Source organism: Notothenia rossii, assembly GCF_949606895.1.
Source record: "Notothenia rossii genome assembly, chromosome: 7".
NCBI classification, from domain to species: domain Eukaryota; kingdom Metazoa; phylum Chordata; class Actinopteri; order Perciformes; family Nototheniidae; genus Notothenia; species Notothenia rossii.
Genome location: NC_136905.1, coordinates 49,553,244 through 49,577,319, shown reverse-complemented (window position 1 = coordinate 49,577,319; position 24,076 = coordinate 49,553,244). Strand labels below are relative to the sequence as shown.

Below are 24,076 nucleotides of genomic sequence, written 5' to 3'. Positions count from 1 at the left end.
GAGAACGTGACGTCATATTTACACTAGACGGATCCTTTCTAGCCATAACCATGGACAAACCCCGTGATAGTCCTCAAGCTCTGATTGGATGTTTGAGTGTGCGCCGAGGGTTACGCCGAGCGTCGAACAGCACTTTGAAATGGAATGGAACTACGGCAGACTGTCCAAAACTGGATTTGAACGAGTCCAACCCCTCCCCCACCCCGTCCCCAGAACTACAAATGTAGTAACTGTGTAGTAACTACACACTATTGTGTGTTTCGAAACATGTTCTTTGGCACGTCTCTGCTGGGAATTGTTAAAAGACGTTTTCATATTTCCCAGAATAAGAAGTTGCCAGTATTAAACTGTGTACATCCCTGGAGGTTTAGGGGATAGGAAACACTCACATTTAAAACATATAATTAATAAATGGGGGGAAATTGCTTGTGCCCATAATGGGCAGCATTAATAAATAATAAAATAATAAATATAAATATAATATATATAATATAATATAAATAATATATAAATATATATATAATATAATATAAATAATAAAGCTCTTCTGACCTTAGCTGTCATGTGGGTATATATACCCACATGCCAGCTAAGGTCAGAAGAGCTTTATTGAACAGCTCGTCTTATGTCTGTGACCCCTCCTGTTGTAAATTGATAAGCCTGAAACATGCACTTGTCAAGGTTCAGAGGCAAATTTTGCAAATATGGCAGTAGCCATCGATCATCTTAAGATAAGATATACTTTATTGATCCCAAGTTGGAAACATTTGCGTTACATCAGCATGTGTAACAGTTGTAAATCTGCAGTGGTGTTTATTTGTAAATCATTTAGTATAATCACACAAATTCTGTGTTTTATATTGAATCATTCTGTGTTCTTTATTTATTGAATGTTCAATACCTGACAAGGTCGGAGATGAACAACTTGGGTCGCAGGTTCCTCAACAGTGCATTACAAGACATCTATCAATATATATGTGTATACCTCCACCATTAAACTGTCATATTCTGCACATTTCTTATACTATCTACATACATCTTATAAGAGTATAATACATATGTATAATATCAGTTAAAATAAGTGCTTAAACATACAGTAGTTAACATTGCAGGAAAGCAATATATTAGTACTTTGTCAGGCTTAATATTTATACCCCCAAAGCTTTTTTCTTATTCAAAATAAGACTTTAACCTAAAGTATTCTTTAATGTTTAAATAAAGCCTTATTAGTTTGTCTGTCTGTGTCTCCTATTAATATCTAATAATAAAAATAATACATTTCAATAACGTGCTTTAACCACTAGGTGTCCCTTTCTATCAGCTGTGCACCGTTATGGTGTAAATATACCAATATACCGATTGGATCAAATATAAAAGTCAGCCGAATTAGTATTGATACTGCAAGGAGTTGACCGTCCGTCAACATGTGACCGGTTGGGAGTGAGAACGTGTTGTGTACAGAGTTATTGCAGTGGGCAGGAATGTTTTCCTGTATCGGTTCCTGTGACAGCGGAGCTGCAGCAGTCTGTTGGAGAAGGAGCTCCTGTCTGTCCAGGTGGGGGGGTTATCTGTCTGTCCAGCTGCAGGTGGAGAGGATGGGTGGGGTTACCCATGATGGAACCAGAATAAGGTTTTTTTGGCTTACACGCCTTTCATCGTAGTGGACAATGTTGTCATATGCAGTATGTTTGGATAGTTTCACCATTGAAATGCGTTTGATAACACTAGGTGCTCTAGTGCCAAAGTTGTGGCCCTAAAAAAATATCAACTATTCATTTGTATGGCATCCAGAGCTTCCACATTTTAGGGAATATGTTTTTTGATTTAAAATATCATCAATGTCATAAGCAATGGTTACATTAAAACCCTCCTATTGTATTCGTTTCCCCCCCTTACTTTGGTGTTCGCGGTCAAATTTGACCGGTCCTGTTTTAACTGCTATTACATTAACACAAAAACCATGAATCATCACCAAATTTCATTCATTTCATCAAAATTGTATGTTGAGTTGGCACCTCAGCTCAAAACATACAAAAACACAGAAGAATAGAAAGTTAACCCATTGAAATGATATGAGAGCAGTGCTACAAACTACAATTCTCATTAGATACGCGCCCAACAATCGTTACGAAGTACACAGAGATGACATATTTGTAGTTCTTCCGGCGTGTGTGCGTGGACTCGTTCGACTTGTCTTGCATTGACGGCCGTATAGGCTCCATTCCCTTTCAGAAATCCGTCAATCGGGCGCGATCCGAAACCAGACCCTGTGTTTAAAAAAATATAAAATACAAATTTGCACTTTTGCCTCCTTAGCAACGGCAGTATCGTTTGGGTGGCGATCTGAGTTCGGGTACCGTATCTGTGACGTGACAAAGGGTCGCCGTGACAACTTGGTGATGAGATGTGGATAACTTTCCAGATAAAGACCATCCTGATACTCGAGTTGTGGTTTTCAATAAGTGAAAAAGAAAATTCAAAGTAATCACTACCATTTTAATATCTCAAGCATTTTTCCCCAAAAGCTTTCAAATGTAGTAGCAAAACCAGTGATCCAGATCAGGATCATTTTAATTAGGCCTATAATTAAATGATATAATAATAATACATTTTATTTTTAGAGCGCTTTTCTGAAACCCAAAGACGCTTTATATGCAAGCCTACCTCCAAAGCGTTATACTTCGGAAGTTAAACAAATTAGATAAGGCAGTGGATGGCAAAGTACCAGATTTCACACATGAATATGCTTAAAATAGGTTATGGTGTTCCTATCACTGACAATGAAATCATGTAGTATTTCAACTGTAATTTCCTAAAAAGTCAAATGCATTTTGGTGGAGGTTTTCCTCTTATTTCTAATAGAAACATATTAAATATGACTCAAATGGAGCATATAAACAAGAGAACAAACGTGCAAAAACAAAACTGGTGTTCAAATAACAGATTTTATTTTAATGAATTATCCCGGAGAATTCTTCGGCTGCCAGGAATGAGCCCACTCCCTTGCCACTGAAAACAGAATGGAATAATGTTAGTTACAGTTACTGGTTTCGTCTTTCCGAAAAGCATAATTCATGTGTGAAGCAAACATCTTATAACTCAATTTATATAAGTAAATGTTTCATTTACCATTTAGAAAAAGTGAACATAGAAATGAAAACAAATGTTCTAACAAACAATAAAAACAAACAAAAACACATACATTAACAACAATGAAGTTAAACAATCATTTGTTCCTACACTACTTCAGCTGCTTCAGAATAACAGCAGTGAAATATATAAGAGGACTGGTGGTAGATTTGGATGTTTTGCATTTGTTAAATATCATGTGTTTGTTCTCCAACATGGGACTACATCAGATGACATGAAGCCAAGTAACTGGAAGATATATACCATACTGGACAGGGCTCTCACTCCACCAACATTTCTGCTTTTCCCTATCAAGAGAAGAAAACAAATCTCTCATTTCGGAAAGACCAAACGCATATTAGCTATTTAGCAAACATTTGTGTTGGAAGTTTGTAAAACATAAAGCAAACCCTATGCATTACTTTTATTCCCGTCTAACCTTTCTCATTCTTTCTTTTATTACACTCCTGATGGGGAAAGTTTCTAGGCGAGTGTGGTAGGAGCAATCTGTGAACATCAAAGCAGGTTCCACATACAGTATTAGTCATATTAGAAATAAAATAAATACAACTATGAACACTTAAGTAGCAACCAGACTTGCACGATGAAAAATGACCACACTGTTATCACTGGTCAAAAGTTACTGTATCAGGGTATATGCAGGAATCCTGAAGTCAAATTTAATACCTTTTAAGACCTTTTTTAAGACCCTTTCCATACATTTTAAGACCTCATTCCAACTTTGAGTTCTAACCGGTTACATTGGCTACACACTTTACCTCACATTTACTATATTGATAGTAAGATAGCAAAACTAAACAGAGTGCAGACAGACTACTGAAGCCTCCTTTCCACATGAACTTCAACCTCTCTGTGAAGGTCAGGTTTAATGCAGTATGCTGCTTTTTTGCTTCTGTAGACTCTGTGTTCTTTCATTCCAGTAAAACTCCTCAGAAACCATTAGAAACCAGTATTTGACCAATAAACAAAACAATTGACAAAAACTTTGAACTATGAAATATGTTAAACTTTGGTGAGCTTCAGCGGGGTAATGCCATATAGGAGCACCCTCTCAAATACCCAGGGGTTAAATTGGGCTGGGGCTGTCCGGGGCTAAGCCCTGGCACATAGGACGATGCTCTGACGTCATCACCCTCACACATTTGTCATATGTTTACAAAAAAGGATATATATGTTATGATTTTTTTCGTTCTTAATATAGACTATATTTAGGGTCGATATGTGTTGACTTTACTTTAAAATAGCAGATCTCTGTGACCGGATATAGTTTGGCTTAGACCCCGGCCCCACGAGGACGCATACGCAAGCGCAAAAAAGGCTTCCGTTCACACGCATTCGATTCATTAACGTGTCCGTTCACACTAGACCGCTGGAAATGCTGGAAACGAGGCCTGTAAGTGGCGCTGCTGCCTCCCGAAATACACCAAAAGCAGTGAAGAAGACCCCGGAGCATGGTTGCCCTTCTGTTTATTCTCCGCGGTGGACGGCGTGTTCTCCTGCTGTATATCTCTCCGGTAGTCCACAGCAGATGAAAAACACCCACCTCACCGCCTCTTCCAAGGAACGAGGGGACCGTGCGGCAGTTTCCGTAAAAAAAATGTTCCGCCGGTCAACATGTCCGTTAAAGTTTAAATCTTCCGTACAAAATTAGAAAAGTGCCGGTCAGAGGTCTTCTTTGTTATTTATTGAGCTTTCAAACAAATTGATAACGACTCTGTTCTCTGTATAATAATATAAGAATATTTAATAAACGGTGCCTGCCTCTTTTCCTCCCCCTCTTCTGACAGCCCAGCAGCAGCAGGAGACGCGGGGAGAGGGAGGCGGGCTATTTCATCGTTATCAGAAAATGATCATATAGGGCTTACACACGGAGCCGTTGGACCCCCAGAGCGTTGCGTATGCCGGTCTACCCACCGTGGGACCCGTTACCGTAGTCGCTTAGTTCCCCCCCCCACAGAGCGGAGCAAGGCAACAAAACTTAAAATAATAAGCAGCATTTTACGGCGCGTGCTATGCATGAGGCCGCCTTGGGGGGTTTCCCGACATGTCGTTTCAGTAAATTAAAGGGTGTTTCAATGTTTCATGTTGTCGTTGCTGTGGACCTTCTTAATACCTTGGAAAATGCCGTTTAATACTTTTTAATAGCCTTAATTTTCACTAAATTGATTTATCAACTTTTAATACTTTTTAAGACCCCGCGGACACCCTGTGTATACATCATTGAAATGGAACCAAGCTGCTCTCAGTCCTAACATGGGATGCTTGTTTGAATGGCCATACCACTGCTGAGCCTGAGATGACCAAAGAAAATACTGTACTGCTGCTTCCTTTACTGCCTAGCATTCTCATCACCACCTTATCAACTATGACTGTATGTATTTTAGTCTAATTAGACAATTAAAGCCCTTTGGATTTATGGATAATGTATCAGTTATAGTTATTAGTCACAATATAGCATTGTTAACTCACTGAAGAAGCATCAATCACTGCGTTTACATGCACTTTGCTAAAGTACATGTCGATAGATTTATTAGAATACCAATCAATTAGACTCATGCAAATGTTTATAATCAGTCAAAATACTTAATACTTTTAATATACCTGACTTTTTCTTTTTGAGTCTAGGACCAAGTACTGTGTCCCTCACGGACCCTGTCCTGACAGCTGTGGGTTGAAGAAGAAATATTACTATATACATACAGTACACCAAGTTAAGCTTAAACTCAAGTTTCAAAATACATCCCACAAATGCAGCATCACATGATGCAATAGGTGTTAGGTACAGATATTTTTTGTTATTGCGATTTAATTGAGGTTGATCTATGAAGTCTAGGTGTTTTGTTGTCTTGCCTATATAATTGACTCCATACTTTATGTGTAAGGAATAGTTTTATAAATATTAACATGTTGTGCTGTAACGTTAAATGAATTTAACTTTGATTCAAAAACCTAAGTTTATTCCCCGTATGTTCATTATGGGACAGTGTCATATCTAAATGCAGTTCTTGAGTATAAAGTTTAAATATGCTGCATGACGTTGTTGCATGCGTTGCTTCGAAGTTTACCCCTATGGTCAGGGATTGCTTTAGGTAGACCACAATATTAATGATATCAACCTCTCGTACAATATATGGACATGAGCCAAATCATTTTTGATGTAATCGACCTACTGCCCAACGCTACAATGTAAGACCCATTCTGTGTGTAAACCAAATAACATAGGAGTTTTATTTTGTGATTTATCAAATGTAAAGTAAGCCTGCTGTTGCTTTGCATTTTTGTGTGAAAAAGGTATAACCATATAGTAACCACATGTCTGTTCAGAAATGAAAGACTGTATTTTTCTAAACGTTTAATATTTATTTATATCCGAGTACTAGGGCTGGGCGATAATTCGATCTCGGTTCGGGATCGCGATAAAATTTTGATCGATTGCGATATTATGCTTGGGACATATTATTCGATATGACATCTTAATAAAAAGTAGGCCGCCTAGGCGCAACAACACCAGTATCAGTTTGGCTGCTGTATGCCGGTAGGACACGCCCACGAGCGAGCAGCGTGGCTACAGAGTGAGACTGAAGACAGAGGGAGAAAGGGATGAACAAAGAAGTTGTCAAAAATGAGCGAAACTAAAGAGGACCGTGAAAGTGAAATTATTGGCGAACGCGAAAGCGACACCGTAGGCCTACTAGAAGACATAGTTGACAAAAAATGTCACACCACGTCAGCTGTGTGGACATGGTTCGGTTACGGCAAAAGCGACCAGGAGCAGACGAAGCCGGTCTGCAAAATATGCCGGTGGGTAGTACCAGCCAGGACGGGGAATACGACTAACCTTTTCAATCACCTGAAAAGGCACCACCCCACTAACTACACAGAGAGTGTGACACTGCGGGCTCAAGCTAGCACACCACACACGAAGCTAAGCCACACACACACGTCGCCCGGTAACATCAATAAACAACAATCCATCCAGTCGTGCTTTGCAGCCATTGCCCCGTATGAAAAACAGTCAAAGCGGAGCAAAACTATAACGAGCGCTATCACTTATTGCCTCGCTAAAGATATGATGCCCCTGTACACAGTGGAAAAAGAAGGCTTCAGGAAACTGATCAAAGTGTTAGACCCCAGGTACGAGCTCCCTGGTAGAAAATACTTTTCTCGGACGGCGATGCCACAGCTTTATAATGAATGCCGTCGTAAGGTGGAAATTCATCTGAATGATGTTAAATACTTTGCCACCACCACCGATCTATGGTCTAGCCGTACATCGGAGCCATATATGAGTCTCACGATTCATTTCATTGACGAGGAGTGGGCTCTACACAGCAAATGCTTACAGACAGCATACTTCCCAGAGGACCATACTGGGGAAATCATCAGCCAGGGGCTGGAGGATGCACTCAAATCCTGGGGCCTTAGGGAAGACCGACAGGTGTGCATCACAACAGACAACGGTGCAAACGTTGTCAAGGCTGTTTCCCTCAAAGGCTGGTCCCGGCTGCAGTGCTTTGGTCATCGACTGCACCTTGCCATTGGTAAGTTCATGATGATAGGCTAATAATAAAAAAAGTTCATGATGATGTCAAAGGCTACATTTTCAGCTCTAATAATAGCTCAGTGTAATGATTCGTATTCTTATACACTGTTGCCCATAAAGCTGGAATAAAATGTATATTTTTACCTCTTCTCATGAAATGATAGTAATGTGATTTATTCTTCATAAAGTATATTCTCAAAATTGGTAACTGGGACTCAGTAGCCTATGTAATTATTGCACCTGGTAATTACTGATGTGTATAAATTGGAATAGAAATAGGAATGTATCTGAAAACAAAATTATTTCACTTTACATGCCTCAATAAACCAATGTACAGGCTATCACTTTATAACTATTGATACTGATACTAGGTGATAATTCGATCATTACTAACATTTTGCATCTAAGATGTATTTGAATGAAGAGTTTATATTCTATCACTGTACTCAACTTAAATTGAGGAAAAATATGTTTATGTGTGTAGTCTAATTGATTTTCATATCAAGGATGTCATGACAATATTATGATTTATTATTATAAGACAGAAACTAATTTTTAAATAATACTTAATACTAATAATACTACATTTTTGTCATCTACAGAGCGAAGTGTGAGAGACAAGAGAATAGAGAGAGCCATGGGTGTGAGCAAAAAAGTGGTTAGTACTTTCTCATACTCATGGAAGAAGAAAAAAGAACTAACAGCTGCACAAAAGGAGCTCGACCTACCTGAGCACCGGTTGATGACAGAATCACCTACCAGGTGGGGTTCTCGCCATGCAATGATAGCACGAGTACTGGAGCAGGAGAAGGCCATTTCAAAGGTTTTATCTGCTGATAGAAAAACAAGGCACCTGGCTCTCTCATGGCAAGACATTGAGGTCTTGGAGTCTGTACACAAGGCCCTTAATCCACTTGTTGAGTTCACTGATGCCCTCTCTGGTGAAGCACATGTCAGTGTCTCTTGTGTGAAACCTGTCCTACAGCTCTTCAATACAGAGGTCTTGAAGCCAGGAGAGGATGACACAGAGCTAACGAAGGCCATCAAAACTACTATCACCACATATTTGAATGAAAAGTATGATGATGATGCCACTGATGACCTCCTTAACATGGCATCTCTTGTTGATCCTCGGTTCAAGACCCGCTACATCCAAGGTGACAAGGTAGAGGCTGTGAAATCCAGAGCTGTGGCACAGATCCTGGGTGACTGTCAGAGCACACCACAGTCTACTCTCACACCTACAGCTACTGCTACTGCTACAGCTTCAGCTCCACCAGCCAAAATGCAGAGGAAGACACTGGGCAGCTTTTTCAAGAAGTCCTACTCTGTTTCTACCTCTAGTCTAACAGATGAGCAGGATGTTGAGGCTGAACTGAACAGTTACCTGCTAGCTCCAGAAGTAGACGGTGAGACCAACCCCCTGGCATGGTGGAAAATCCACTGCACATCATACCCCAGAGTGAGCTTCCTGGCAAAGCGGTATCTATGTATTCCTGCCACCAGCTCACCCTCAGAGCGTGCTTTTAGTACAAGTGGCAATATTGTGTCCTGCCATAGGGCAGCTTTAAAGCCAGATGTGGTGAACAGACTTGTCTTTCTTGCAAAAAACCTGTAATGGGGTAAATGATGTTCACTACTGCACAAGATGTAGAATAACTGTGACTGGTTTACTATGTTTACACATTACACATGTTTTTTATGTTTAGCACTTTAATGTGTCAGAGGGTCTGACCCACTTGGTTTTGTACTGCCTTGGTTTTGTACAAATATTTGAGATTATTATTATTTAATAATTGTTTTGTTTTTTTTATTCTGTATGAGCGAAAGCATTTTGTTCTCACTATTGGAAGGCATTAAACTTTATTATAAAGTTTCAGTGAATCTCTTGTTTCTTCAAGCTTCAGGATGTCCCTCACACTGGCAGCATCTGCAAAAACTACATATCGTGATAAGAATCGAGATCGATCAATATGGAAAAACATATCGTGATAACATTTTTTTCCATATCGCCCAGCCCTACCGAGTACCTAAGGATATACACATACCCAAGTATCCCATTTTCCTTTCATATTTATGAAGTTGTAGGTGAAATTGTTATTTAGATTAAGCTATTGTTGTTATTATTATTTACCTATTGGAACAATCATTATTCCCAAAAATGCAAGAAGTGCAATTAGGTGTTTTGAGATATTGTAGAAGCATGACTTGTCAACAAGTTACCTACAATAATGTTTTAGGAAAATATCGGAAAACACTCTTGACTTTTATAAATATAAAAGCTGCAAATCTCAGAGAACAAATGTCACTGTGTGTGCTGTGTGCTCTGCATGTGTGACCATTAAAGAGGGTTTCATCCCTCCCATTCTATCTATCTATTTTATTACCTGGCCCCTCCGTGGTGGTAGCCTGTCTCACATCATCCCGCTGGGGCTGCTCCTCCTGCCCCACCTCTATGATGGTGCACTGCTTCACGGGGGGGGGGGTCTTCAGCACCTCCACCTGCACGGTGCTTGTCTCTGGCACCTGGCTCTCTGTGGTCCCTGCCTCCTGCCAGTTGTTTTCTGGTTCAGATGGGTCACAGGGTGTGAGGTTCAGCGTGACTGCCTCTTCCTCAGGATCTTCCGCAACCCCCTGGCCAGTGGAGTCCTGTGTCCAACCTGTGCAAGTTAAACAAATGTTGGTCTTGACTTGCTTAAGATAAAGAGGTTAACTCATATATCTAGAAATAAGAAATACAGCGTGCTTAAGGTATGTTTCCAGACAGGGTAAAAAATATACTCGTCATGTCATAGGACTGTGTGCAGTCAAAGTTAATAGCAGAGAAATAGTGGTATTTATCCAGTCAACCATTTATGGTTTTGTTTTTGCGATATTATTCTTCCGATTTGTGTCTACATTCTACATGTGATGTGACATGTCAATTTGTCGGTAGACAACATATAGACGTGTGCATGTATGTTCCCTTACATTATTTACATCCACACATTCTGTTCAGAATTTATGAGACTGACGCAAACGTGTTTTGCATAAGTGCAATCAAATAAGTAGCAAGTCGCTTTGGATAAAAACATAAATGTAATGTAAAGGGACCTCTGGATGCACTGGATAACTGCTTTTGTTTACAACCCGAGAAACATGACCTTAATACAGAACTGCCAAACTGAATATGTGGTCAACTGGGATCATCTTCATGTATTGTGCTCTTACCATTAACCTCAAAATATTTCTCCCTTTTGGGCGTTGATAAAGGAAACCGTTTAGGAACGGTTTGCTAAAAGGAAATTGCTTAAGGGATGGCTCAAGCCTAAACATACATTTCAGTCATCAAACCTAACTACCTTGACATTAACAACTTTACAACTTTCAATTTGTATACAATGAATGCGCAAGTGGTAGCACAATACCCCAAAATGGTTTTTCAAATTCACGTAAACTTGCCTAACTATTTCCTGATAAATAACAGTTAAATGTCCACAAGTCCCCTCTTCAGAGTAAGCCATGTCTCATTAGGCTACATACTCAGTGTTTAAAAATGTATTTATTGTATGTAGTTTGCTAAAATAAAAACCGTCAAACGTTGTCCATAACCCTAAATATTTTTGCAATTACTTTCAACTTTTGTAATACTTTGCTGCTAAAAATAGTGACAGTTAACAGGTAGAAAAGATGTGTGTTAGTTGTCTCACAAAAATATAGTTTGCCAAACCCAAATAAATGGTTCGAATGACTGCTTTCTGGCTGTATCAAAGGATAAATACTGGATCAAGTTGTTGTCCCACAAGATTTGGATGGATTGAAAACAGTCGCTGTAAGTTGTTGTTAACTTAACTGACTTTATTAAATGAGTTGATCCAAACTCATTCCATATAACTGTGTTGGTTATAAGGAAATGTTAAGCTCTCCATTGATACAAACATTTTGTGTACACAATACTGTGAAGATATAGTGCAAGCATCTCACCTTCACAAAAGGTACTCATAAAAAGTGCCTATCTTGTCAAGGTAATCCTGGGCATAGGCGGTCAGTGTGCAGCGAGGGGTTAGGATTTCACATTTGACGTCCTTCTTCCTGGTCTCCTTGCCAAGAAGCAGCACTGGTTTAAAGCCAATGGCATGGAGTTTCTCAAGCTGTAATGACAAAATAATATATTTACTGTTTAAAGAAATGGAAAGGAAACATCAACAACAACAACTATATAACTACAACTATAACATTACTAATGACAGCATCTAGTTGTATGCCATTCATAAACCTAGATGCTGAGTTAAGCTTTTGCAGAATCATGTATTTACCAGGAAGGGTTACACAGTAGAAGCAGAATTTATTTTATAGACAAACACAAAATACAAATAAATCAGTATCCTGAGTCCCAGTTCAAACCCTGATAATCTTAAAGTTAAAGTACAATAAGATACAAATGTGTGACCACTCAACAATTAACACTTACAATGACTATTGCATAATTAAAAATGTAACACAATCCAAGCATAGCTTGACACTGTTGAAATTGAAATTGCGTGCTACGATGTAAAACGTTCCCGTATGTTGTGGCTGCAGTCGTAAGAGTAATATAGAGTAGTAACATACAATTATGTAGTCTTAAAGGGGGGGTAGGTAAGTTTGAAAAACCGGCTCGAGATACACTTTTTGTTACATTCATGGAATGCTCTTAACATTCCGATAGCAATGAATATCTTAAGTGCTTTGACAAAAAATCCATAAAAAAATGTCATCTGTGGAAGCCGTAATACTGTAAAAAGCACGACCAATCATCTGAGCCTGCCCGGCTAAAGTAACTGGATGGCCTACCTGCCTGTCAGCCTTCCATCTGTGCACAAACTTATCTCGTGCCCTCATTGGTCATGTGCGCGTCCGTGTGTTGGAGGAGGGGCTCTGTAAGGAAGTGCAGATTTTCTCCGGTTGTGTATTTTCAAATTCTAGCGATCTCGAGCCGGTTTGTCAAACTTACATACCCTACCTTTAAGGTCTAAAAGTGTGTACATAAGCAAGAATGGAACACAACATGGAAGTGAAGGAAGTGCTCTGTTTATTTAAATGTGTAGTTAGATTAAAATAGTGTCCCTTGGCTGTGAAAGTTAAGATAAGAGTAGTTTTAAAATTGAAAGAAAATAGAATATTAAATAATACCTTTGCAATAATATCTATATTTGAAGTTGATATCAAAGTGTATATTGGTTAATAAGATACAAACATCATTAAGAAATAAATGTATATAAAAACAACATTCAACTTGATCCTGGCCCAATATATTGGCAAACAGTCAAGGTCCGTCTGTGTCAGTTCTTTGGTGTCAGCTTGGTGTGTCCGGGCCTTAAAGAGCAACTTCCAGGTTAAAGACACCTGTGAATAAATGTGTAGGAAAATGATGAATACACTAGATTTTCAAAAAAATATACAGAAATATACACTACAGTGACATCTGGCGTCGTTTTTGTAAGAAATGTTCACTTCCGCATAAAAAAGCCTCGGCACGTGACCTCCCGCGTGTGACGGAACACGGGGGACACAAGGGGGAGAGCGGCCGGTGTAATGTATTAATAAACATGGATCCCAATGCTAGTTTCGACACAGAAGACACAGAAGAAGTTGAACATGAATATTCGAATGCATATGACAGACCACAACCTTATAATTATGAGCCTGCTAGGCGTCCAAGAGACCAGGAGCAGCCAAAGATTAGAAGAAATAACGGCCATCGGAGAGAAATTGAGCTGTGGTGTGAGGAGAACCAGTGGAGAACTGGGCAGCTATCTTGGTGAGTGACCGGCGTTAGCTACAGAATGTTAGCTAACGTCACATCACAACATTGTAAAGTTAGCTATCATATATCAGGCTATAACTAAAGTAGCATTGATAATATAGTAACGTTACTGGCAGAACTGTTGATACTGATCCATAACAGAAACTAATGCGCAAGTGTCAGCCGTATCTCGCGTTACCGAATGCAACTCCACACTACGGTGCTGTGTACCGGAGGAGAGACGCGAGATACGGCTGATACTTGACGATGTGGCGGAGAAAGGTTGTGGAGCCTCCGTTGATATGTCGTTGTAAATGGCTTGATGGAAAGCAGGTGTGTAGTCGGGGAGGGTGCACAGCTGATTGCAGCAGGTGAGTGGAGGTTGAGCCGGGAGCCAGGAGTGACAGCCACCACGCACACACAAACAACACAGTACCGGAGGGGAGAGAGAGAGAGCAGCGAAGGTGGGGGGGGAAGTAATACGTTTTCCTGATAAAGCTGTGGAGAGTATGTGCTGCAAGGGAGGTGGATGCATAACGCACCCAGGAACGAACGCTAGCTCCGGTCCTTTTTACTGTGGACTCGATGTCCTGACAGGCTGGTATTTGTACAACCTGCACAAACACAATACTGCACCATGATTACAAATGGTGAAATACAATGTAAAACTACAGAAAAATACCAGCTCCTTAAAACACAACCGCTCTATTCAACGCAACTCTACTATACCCGCGGTCAGACAGCGGAGTTGTGTCCCCTGCGTGATGTAATATGACGCGTTTGACGTATGACCTTAAAAACAAGCCGTTTTTAAGAGCAGAGCTCAAAATTGCTCCTTTCCCTCTGAATTCCTGCCCTTATGTCTTGTAAAACATATCAAATCCTGCATTCACTTTTTTAATTGTAATTTTCAAGCAAGTTTAAGCATAAATGTAGAAAAAATAAAAACCTGCAAGATGCTCTTTAACATACAGTAAAAAGTGTACATACCAAGACAATGGCTTCATCCTTGATGGAAGCAATGTTGTGGTTCTTCTTCCGCCCTGACACCCAACCCCCTCGCTTCTCATCAAACCTCTTGAGCTTCTTCTCAAGCCGCGGCTTTTTTGGCTGCTCCTTAAGGCAATGTCCACACATCTTCTGTGCACAAAATCAAATGTTCTGACAGAAGGGACATGTCTTTTTTGTAGACCCACCTGGCATGATTAACACGGGATTACAAACAAACAGACAGACAGACAGACAGACAAACTGACAAACACAGGAAAGTAGAGAAGTACACAGCATAGATAGAAGGGTGAATAAAGAAATAGATGATACATACATATAAGAGAGCTAGATAGGGAGATAGGGAGATAGGTTGAGTTTGGCTCTTAAAAGTGCCGTTGGTTTTATGATGGTGTAGATCAGTGTAGGGGTTTGTGGTGTGGGTACAGAAGCTGCAGGAGAGAACAGAAAAAGTGAATTATGTAGTGAAACTAGTTTTTTTAAATGCACATTGTGACGGTTTAACTACTTTAGACAGACTGAGTTCATTTACGTGTTTCCTGTTTCATACGCGTAACAAGCACATGGACGTGGACTATGCGCCTCCCCCCAAACATATATTAAAATGTCGGCCAGCGTTAGTACGGTCATGTGTAAAACAAAAGCGATTAAGATAACGTATAACTCACACTTTAACACCGACGTATGTAGCCGTAATTAAGACAAATATTTTTCACACACCACTTATGAGCTGATATAAATGTAGCTAAACTAGTTTAAGCTTATGTTGAACGTGAGCTAGCTAGCTAGCCGCCCGCAAGAATAATTTCACATTAATGTTGCTTTGCTGATTATGGCGAAAGCATTTCTCAGACTTAGAACAGTTCAGTATGTATGATGAACCATGCGAGTAAAGGCTTAAAAAAAAGCCCCAATTATTAAATCTAAGCAAAACATGTATCAGACTTTAGTGACCCAACTTACTTTGTCAGAGGATGGATCGCAATGCCAGTGGCAGCGTCTTTGGCCAATAGGTGGTGCTCTGAATGATGTAATTTCCTGTACCGATTATACAATAACATATTAATACATTTCCTATATTTTGACACGATAACTCTTTAATAACCTAAGTAGCCTACGGACAAAAACAAAAAAGTATATATTGGCTTATAAAATGCAGAAAAGTTTAAACATCTAACATGATAATAATAAATAAAAAATAATGATATCTTAAACCAAAATAAATAAAATGGAAAATTAACCGACAACAACAATTTAACATAAATACAATAAGGATTAAAACAAGGATAAGTTTTACTCAATGTTGTGTAAAGTACCCGTTATGGTTAAAAAAAATATTTTTTTATTTTTTGAAAATAATACAGCTTCCAGCTTCCCGAGACACGAAGAGGAGACACGATAAATTCTTCCACTTGAAATGCGTTTAAACTGTGTCAGAGAGATGTTTAATCGGTTCATTTTAATTGGGGATTATGGGTAGTGTAGTGTCTTCGGCCATCCTAAACTCGATGATGCTCGAAATGTCCCTTATAGGCCTACGTCTGTTTCCGGTTATTTTTATTTTGAAATTCAGTTCCTGAAGGACGGCAAAAAAGCCCGAGATTATAGAATTAAACAAATAAATAAAAACAAGGATAATTGTGTGTTATTGTTGAGTAAATAACAGTGTGTTATTTTGAAAAGAATAACAAATTAAAAGGAAAAATGAGCCCCATTTATTTTCCTCACAGACAGCAACAAAAGTCAGAAATGATACGATTTTAAATAAAAAGCAATAATCGTGGCTTGATATTGAGTAAGAACATGTTTTTATGAACCACACAGCTTCCGGTCTTCCTATAACACGTAATGCCGTGAGACTACCAACAGAAATACATTGCTTTTAAAATCGTGCTGTGCAACACGAAAAAAAAGGGGAAAGACTACCAATAGAAATACATTGCTTTTAAAATCGTGCTGTGCAACACGAAAAAAAAGGGGGAAATCGTTTTGGTGAACACGAATCAATAGATTAAAAATCGTGTTGGTGAACACGAAATGCCGTGAGACTGGGTTGTCTTATGACCCACACAGCGTTTTACGTAGCTGATTTTCTCCGCAACAACGCTCACAACTACATAGATAGAGGACTGCGTCTGGTAGTTTTTAATTATACGAAGCCAGATTAAATTAAAGAACTACTTCTCCAACCTTATAACTTTCTCCAGAGTGCCGTGGTGTATTGTTCATTAATGTGGTTCAGCTGCATTACTGCCTGCTGCAGTGCTGCTCGTCTACCGGAGTTTATTCTCCCGTTAACTCGCGGCAGCGGCCGCTGTAAAGTTTTCATTGTCTGACTGTCACACAAGCAGCTGATAAATATCCCCCATCCCCATAAGTGAATGTGTCTTAGTCTGAAAGCTGTTTGGCATCACAAAGCTGTTATGGAAGTTTCTCTGGCATTCTACAGGTGATGTTAGCTAATCAGACTGTCTTGACTACTTGCTGCTATCATATTGTGGCATAAGCCGTTTTCTACACGCATATTTTACCGGTGTAGTTTTGGTTATGATTTTACTTGTGATGGCCACATGTAGCCCATGTATTGATTCCATCCGATAACTGCAATAATACAAAACAACAGGAAAACGTCTGCCTCTTCACAATGGTCAATGACAGTGAACGGATGGTTATTAAAGTAAGGTCAAACAAACAGAATCACACAAAGCCTGGTTAGTGTTGCCTAACTTTATATAAGTGTTTTTATAAGTGTGTGGTCGCGTTCTAGTCACTTTGCTCAGCGCTACTGCTTGTTACAACTTGTATTCGCCGTACTCGCCATGAACTGTTATTGCTCAGGTTAATCTCGACCCCCTCCAATGTAAGCGTGACGTATTTGGTTCTTGAATCTTGCCGGGTTGCCGAGTCGGGCCAGCTGAGAGAATAGACCAGACTCCAGCAAAGGTAAATTGTGCCTAGAGTGCGCCATCTAGTGGGATCAACTGAAATGCCGTGTATTGCAGGAAAAAGGCTAAATGAATGCGGTCTTTACTATAATTTGGACAATTTTGTACCAATATTCGGCGGGCCGGATTCAAAAGCCCAACGGGTTGTATATGGCCCGCGGGCCTTAGTTTGCCCATGCCTGCTCTAGTCTAAGGCCAGTCTGTTTCTGTATAACTGTCATGGCTTTGGGATTATGTTGCCTTTTCCCACCTTTATTTTGAAATGTTTTCCTCCTTGTGTCTTGTCTGGTCTTCCTTCCTGTGTTTGCCCTCCTGTGTCTGATTGTCTGATTGTGTTCACCTGTTGCCCTTGTGTTTCTGCCTCCCCTGCCCAGCTGTGTCTTTTCCTGTGATTGATCCTGTGTATTTAGGCCCAATTCCAATCCACCCCCTACACCCTACCCCTACGTTTGCGCGGCGGGTCCGCCACATTAAGTGCTGTTCCAAACCAACGAGTGTGGAGGGGGAGTGGGTTATTAAGCCCTCCAGCAGAGAGTCTGCATCACCTGACTTCGGCCCAATTCCAAACCACGCCCTACCCACTCCCCCTCCGTGACGGAGTGAACTCCATGGGGTGACACTCGCAGCTCAATGAGGCTCCCTCTTGTCAGATGGAGGGAATAAATACAGCGGCAAGCTTTGGGACGGACTCCCCTCTCTCCGGCAGAAACAGGAAATACCGTAACTGTATGTAACAACGGTTTCAAATCAGCATCTCTTAGACAACACATTTAAATCAACAACTCAAATAAAACTCCAAACATCTTTCATTGTGTTACTTTTTTGTAAAGCTCTTTTCGTTTTAAACCTGATGTTTATAAGCTTCTTAGTTTTTGCAACAGTCTGTAAATATACACAACTTTATAATAAAATGCACACATTGACCTTTTTCTAGACTAAACAAAGGTATGATCATAAGTTAAAAACATATGAGGCTATCATGAGGTTGTTCACATCACAGTTTATCAGTGGATGTTTGCTGGAACTACTTGTTAACAGCTTGTTTCCTGACGGACACACACAGCGTTGAGACGGGTCAGGTACAGACCGGTCTTAAGTCAGCACCGCTGCAGACTCGCTGTTTGAGGGATTGATAACCCACTCCCCCTCCACACTCGTTGGTTTGGAACAGCACCTAATCTGGCGGACTCTCCGCGCGAACGCGCAAACGTAGCGGTAGGGTGTAGGGGGTTGATTGGAATTTGCCTTCACCTGCTGCACTACCTGACCGACCAACGCTGTGTGTGTCCATCAGGAAAAACGCTGTTTAAAAGTAGTTCCTGCAAACATTAACTGATAAACTGCACAACAAGATAGACATTTAATATCGTCATACAGATGTTAACAGCTTCATGTTACCTCATATTGTTTTGAACTCAGGATCATATACCCGTGTTTAGTCTAGAAAAGGTACATTTTGTGAATTGTATTATAAAGTTGTGTATACTTGCAGGGACTGTTGCAAAAACCAAGCAGCTTATAAACATCAGATTTTAAAACTAAAAATGGTTTACAAAAAATAAACCCCATTAAAGATTTTTTGAGTTTTATTTTTTTAATTTTTAATCCAACAGATGCTGATTTGAAACTGTTGTTACGAAAATGTACGGCATTTCCTGTTTCTGCTGGAGAGAGGGGAGTTCGTCCCAAAGCTTGCCGCTGTATTTACTCCCTCCATCTGACAGGAGGGAGCCTCGTTGAGCTGCGAGTGTCCCTACAGACGGAGTTCACTCCATCACGGAGGCGGAGTGGGTAGGGTGTGGTTTGGAATTGGGCCGAAAATCTTGTCTTCCCTTTTGCTCCCTGTTCGGTCGTCGTCTTTCTCGTCCATGTTACCTGCCTGTTCCTGTCTGTGAGTTTGTTCCTGTTTCTCGTGCTCCACCGTTTGCTAATGTTAAGTTGTTTCTTGTTTTTCTTTGTCATCGGCTTTTGTTACTCGATCTTTTGTCTTTTTTACTGCATTTGGGTCCTATTTTCCCCAATCTTGACAGAAACAGAGGAACATTCCTCTCCAAGAACTGATGGGAACAAATAACAAAACAGGGAATAAATGTCTGCGTTAACAGAACAGACCAACACAGTAAACACACACTCACTGTGTGATGCCATGTCTTTACTTCCTGTCTTTGTGCTTTCCCCCTCCTTTTTTACAGTAAATGTCTCTCCTCATTAGTTTCACCAGTTCTCCTTCAGCCCTGCAGCGAGCTGACCTCTTGTACACCTGAACATTATCCCTTTATTAGTTCAGCCTGTACTGGTTTTCCGTTTGCTCTCTATTAGATCCTTGTTAGTAATTCTTTCGAAATTTCTGTTCTGTTCTGTTTGCCTTGCCCTGCTCTGATTACCTGTACATATTTTCTGTGAAGTATCCTGCAAATTGGACAGTTTGGACAATCAATTTGACAGATAAAGCTAGATTGTAAACATATAATATATGTATAATGGATCCGGGACGACAGAAAACTTCAGGTGATGCCAAAAAGAGCAGTCTACTGTGCACCAGCAGGAGAGGCCACAAGTATCTCATTAAGAGTTCTAGCTTATTGATCCAGTTGACTTGGAGAAAAATGCATGCTTGTTTTATGCTTTATGTTTAGGGTTTTATGCAATGGAATGTGAGGGAAGAGAAATACAATACAAAGATGAATAATAGTTGTTAAACTCAGTATCACATTAAGTTGTGATTTTTGAGACCCCAGAATTAGATTTTACTTGTGTCCTTTATTTTCATATATATTTAATGAGCATTGCTGGAGTCTGTCTGATTCCCCAAACAGCTGCTTCTCTATACTTGTTGCTCACATTATAACAATAAACAACTTTATAAACACACTTTTGCTGATAGTTGTTGCTAGTGATGTTAAATGACATGAAGCCGCAGAGAGATGATGGATATATTCTAAGCTCTACTGACAGGATCTTGATCTTTTGACGTTGTATGGACACAATTTCCTGAAGTAATCTTCGTAATAACTAGCAAACTAAAGATCATGTACATCCACTGCACACATAATCTGAAATAACAACTCATATTTCTCGCATCAAATGACATCAAAACGCATTTTAAGGGCCAAACTAACTTTAAAATAGGCATTTTCCACCAACAATAAAAGGAAGTTCGGCCATGTTTTTTTTTTTTCTGCAGGGAGACATTTGAAGATCACGTGACATAGACGCCAGCCATTGGAATGAATGGAATGCAGTTGGAGGTCAACCAATCACAGAGCTTGATAACTAATCACGGGGCTTGTCAAACAGAGCACATGGTGTAGTCCTAAACGATAGCTGGGGATTCTGGGTAGTGTAGTGTCTTCTGCCATCCTTTACTCCGAAAAAATATTTGTTTCTCCGAATCGAAGGGGAAAAATACAAAAGCATTGCACACAATTTAAACCAATCAATATTGTGTAATTAACAAGGATAATCTGGTGTTTTTTAGTCGATGAGTAGTGCAGATATCACTGTAAAATCAATCGACAGTAAGGGGAATACTTACTTCTGAGTGTACAATTCTCCGTTATCCAATGGGAATGGACGCTCACATTGCCTTTAAGGGCAGCCGACACAAACGAATGCCGTGCTTCCATGAGCGTCAAATCCCGCCGCAGATGGGAATACATTGCAATCAGTTGAAAGCTATTTGCGTCCCTTTATGAAGCTGAAGGAGCCTAGGAGCGTCACAACTGCACGCCACGGGACCTTGAACAAGCGTCGCTCCTGGACGATTATGGAGTGAGAATGTGTTGCAACAAGAAAAAGCAAAAAAAAAGTCCCAAATGCATAATTCCAGATTTGTTGTTATTTATTTTTGAACAGTAGTGCAAGTTTCAGTTTAAAAATAAGGAACTCTAACATTTTGAATAATTAACTGTATTACACGGTTAAAAACAAACAGTACCACACACACTCAGATGGCCATATTATCTATAATGGCTGATGTCAAACAAAAAGGTTTTATCAAGCTGTAAAACTAAATAGAATGTCTTGAAAATATTACAAAATAAATAATAAGAAAGTGTTTCAAGAGCGCATAGCCGTTGCAATATGCCAATAGCTTCCGTTACTTATTTTGGTCTCACGGCTTTCATGTCTATTGGCTTCTTAACACTAGAACCGCCAACGGGTAAATTTTACCCGCAGCTGTTTTTTGATTGTATGTAACTTTTGTTCAATAACATATTAAAGTCTCCCAGTCCGTGACTTTTCCTGAAAGTGTGTTATGTAGCACCCTCTGTTGTTAACAATTGTCAATATGAAGTCAGATTGAAAAAATCGCCCAAAAAAATGCCATTTATACCCATATCCGCCAGCGGGTAATATTTACCTCATAGAAAAAGCAGCGTAAACGTGACGTGTTGCTATAGCAACGCCTTTTGTCTACTGCGTTCCTTATAGATAGAGAGATAGATTGAGAGAGAGAGATAGATAGATAGATAGATAGATATATTGATATATTGATAGATGGATAGAGAGAGAGATAGACAGATAGATAGTTATAGATAGTGTAACATCTTGGAGAATACAAGATCTTGGATGACTGAGCTCACGTTGAGGACGTAATGCATGTGTGCAGGTTACGTGCCAGTTGAAAAAAGATGGACACTCGGAATGAGAGAAGTAGTCCGCGTCCTCTATTTATGTAGACAATTATATGTTCATAGAACAGAACATTACAGATATATCGATAGAGAGAGATAGAGAGATTTGTACCTAAACAAAACACAAGTCTAACACCAAGCGTTTAAATCCGTTCCCTTAGCGATATTTTAAACTTCATGCTATCTGCACAACCTATATCATATGAAAAGCTGAGAGTCCACAGATTCTATTGGTATACGTTTCATCCCTGTGCGATCAAAACTAACTGTTCTGTATGATAAATAAAAGAACATTGTAACTTGAAAATCTATAGCGAGTATATTTTACCCGTTGGCGGTTTTAGGTATACAGCGACCTCTAGTGTTCCTAGTGTTAAAAACAGCGGGGATAAGCTGTTGAACTGCTGTTGTCTTTTGCCTGGCTCCGGTGATAGGCAAATCTAGTTGATGCCTTCTGATATGATTTGGCATGTTTGGCGTGTGTTTCCATTAGCATGACGCAACGCTGTACAACGCCGACACACCGTCCTCGTCCGATCCACCACTCGCACTCCATCGTTATTGTAGTCCACAGGGAACCCAAAAATGTCCCACACAGCTTATTTAAAAGAAGCAGGTGGGTTCTAGCTCCTGTGTGTTATCTGAAATCACCATACTAACTTTTCTTCTTGTATTTTGTTCGATTTGTTGTTGTGTTTCTTCTTGTTCTTCATGTGTTGTTTAAGGGTGGCTGGCAAACAGCTTTTAGGCACAATACCGCCCCCTGGATTATATATAGTGTAATGGATACTGCCCTGACTTTTTTCACACTCATAAAAAAAAGGCTTATTCGTCGTGTGACTGCATGTGCCGAACCGTGACGTCCGAACCATGACGGTACGGGACGAATACGGATACCGTTACACCCCTATTACATATATTATTGTTTGTTTAAAGTTTCCAGGTGATGCAGACAGGCTGGACCAGAGAGTGAGAGACAGAACTGGACTCCTCACAGCAGTGAACTTCAGCACAGGTACAAACAATGGCGGACTGGCCATCTGTAGAATCTGGAGAACCACAGAACGGCCGGTCCTCAAGGGCCGTTGACGGCCGGCCCTTTAAAAAAAAAAATGGTTTAACGTCATCATTTAAATTGCGCTGACGGCCGACAGAGGGCGACAGCGGCTGCTAATGCAGTTGTGTGGTTCTTATGTCAAATAATCACACACGAAGAAGAAAAAAGACCGGCCACACGAAGAGAAGGGATTAGAACCCGCGGCAGCCAGGGAGAATGAAAAAACATCGATAAAAATCAAAGAAAAAGAAAAGAAAAAGATGGGGCCGAGAAAAGAAAAAAGGTGAAGTCACTCGCAGGTGAAGCATATAAATGTCTCAAATTGAGACCTTTTTGGCAGCAGCGCTGCTACAAGCACTATCAGCAGCAGCTTACAAGTGCAAGATGATGAAGAGAATGATGAGGGCTTGAGTTCAGATATACAGCCAGCCTCCTGCGTTCATGATGAGGGACAGAGTTGAGCTGGTGGAAGAACCAGCTCAACTGGCACGTACAAGTGCATGGAAAGAGCAAGAGGTGGGTGAGAATTATCCCTTGAACTCAGTGGCGTTTTCTCCTGGAGGCCAAGGGAAGCCAGGCTTCCCCTGTTTTTTTGGATTGTAGTTATAATTTTAATAAATAAATAAAAACACTTCGTTTAGTTACGGTAATTTTTCTGCCGGCCCGTCTCTCCCCATTCTCATTGAGTATTTTACAAAGAGTGAAACAGCGCCCCTCTAGATGTTATGGTGAAACAGTAGATTGCACTATCTGTTGCGAGAGGAGGCTAGCCGAAATTGGCTTCCCTTGGTGAAAACAAATGGAGGGATTGACCAATCAGATGAGGCTTCGTCATGACTCACAATCCAATCAAATCGCATCAACTTCAGTTTATACTGTAACTGTCATCACCGCCCTTAAAAAGTAACAAGCAACTGAAGCAAGTGCAATTATGGAGGGTGGAGATTTTGAGTATTTCATCAAAAATAATTT

General features: G+C 40.1%; 2 protein-coding genes across 3 annotated transcripts in view; one reads left to right on the top strand and one right to left on the bottom strand.

Moving 5' to 3' along the window:
- Window positions 1–2,926: 2,926 nt before the first annotated feature.
- The window catches only part of LOC307046701 (uncharacterized protein), a 119,201-nt gene continuing 98,051 nt past the window's right edge, over window positions 2,927–24,076 (bottom strand). Inside the window, exons 2-9 of one of the 2 annotated variants that reach the window (XM_079693210.1) lie at window positions 15,429–15,503; window positions 14,448–14,896; window positions 11,657–11,823; window positions 10,081–10,353; window positions 5,752–5,814; window positions 3,569–3,636; window positions 3,394–3,437; window positions 2,927–3,009 (exon numbers count right to left, since the gene is read on the bottom strand). In XM_079693210.1, the coding sequence (XP_079549336.1) occupies window positions 3,411–3,437; window positions 3,569–3,636; window positions 5,752–5,814; window positions 10,081–10,353; window positions 11,657–11,675 (450 nt within the window). In that variant the 5' untranslated portion in view covers window positions 11,676–11,823; window positions 14,448–14,896; window positions 15,429–15,503 and the 3' untranslated portion in view covers window positions 2,927–3,009; window positions 3,394–3,410. The remainder of the gene's footprint in view (window positions 3,010–3,393; window positions 3,438–3,568; window positions 3,637–5,751; window positions 5,815–10,080; window positions 10,354–11,656; window positions 11,824–14,447; window positions 14,897–15,428; window positions 15,504–24,076) is intronic. The other variant, XM_079693211.1, reaches the window with a different exon arrangement.
- LOC307046700 (E3 SUMO-protein ligase ZBED1-like) lies at window positions 6,535–9,691 on the top strand. Its single transcript, XM_079693209.1, has 2 exons — window positions 6,535–7,691; window positions 8,296–9,691. Exons 1-2 carry the CDS (start codon window positions 6,773–6,775, stop codon window positions 9,309–9,311), a joined length of 1,935 nt encoding a protein of 644 aa, XP_079549335.1. The 5' UTR covers window positions 6,535–6,772; the 3' UTR covers window positions 9,312–9,691.

Coding starts and splice junctions, on each gene's coding strand:
- LOC307046700 (XM_079693209.1), top strand. CDS start 6,773: ATGAGCGAAACTAAAGAGGACCGTGAAAGTGAAATTATTGGCGAACGC. Junction 7,692..8,295: donor TCGACTGCACCTTGCCATTG/GTAAGTTCATGA, acceptor TGTCATCTACAG/AGCGAAGTGTGAGAGACAAG.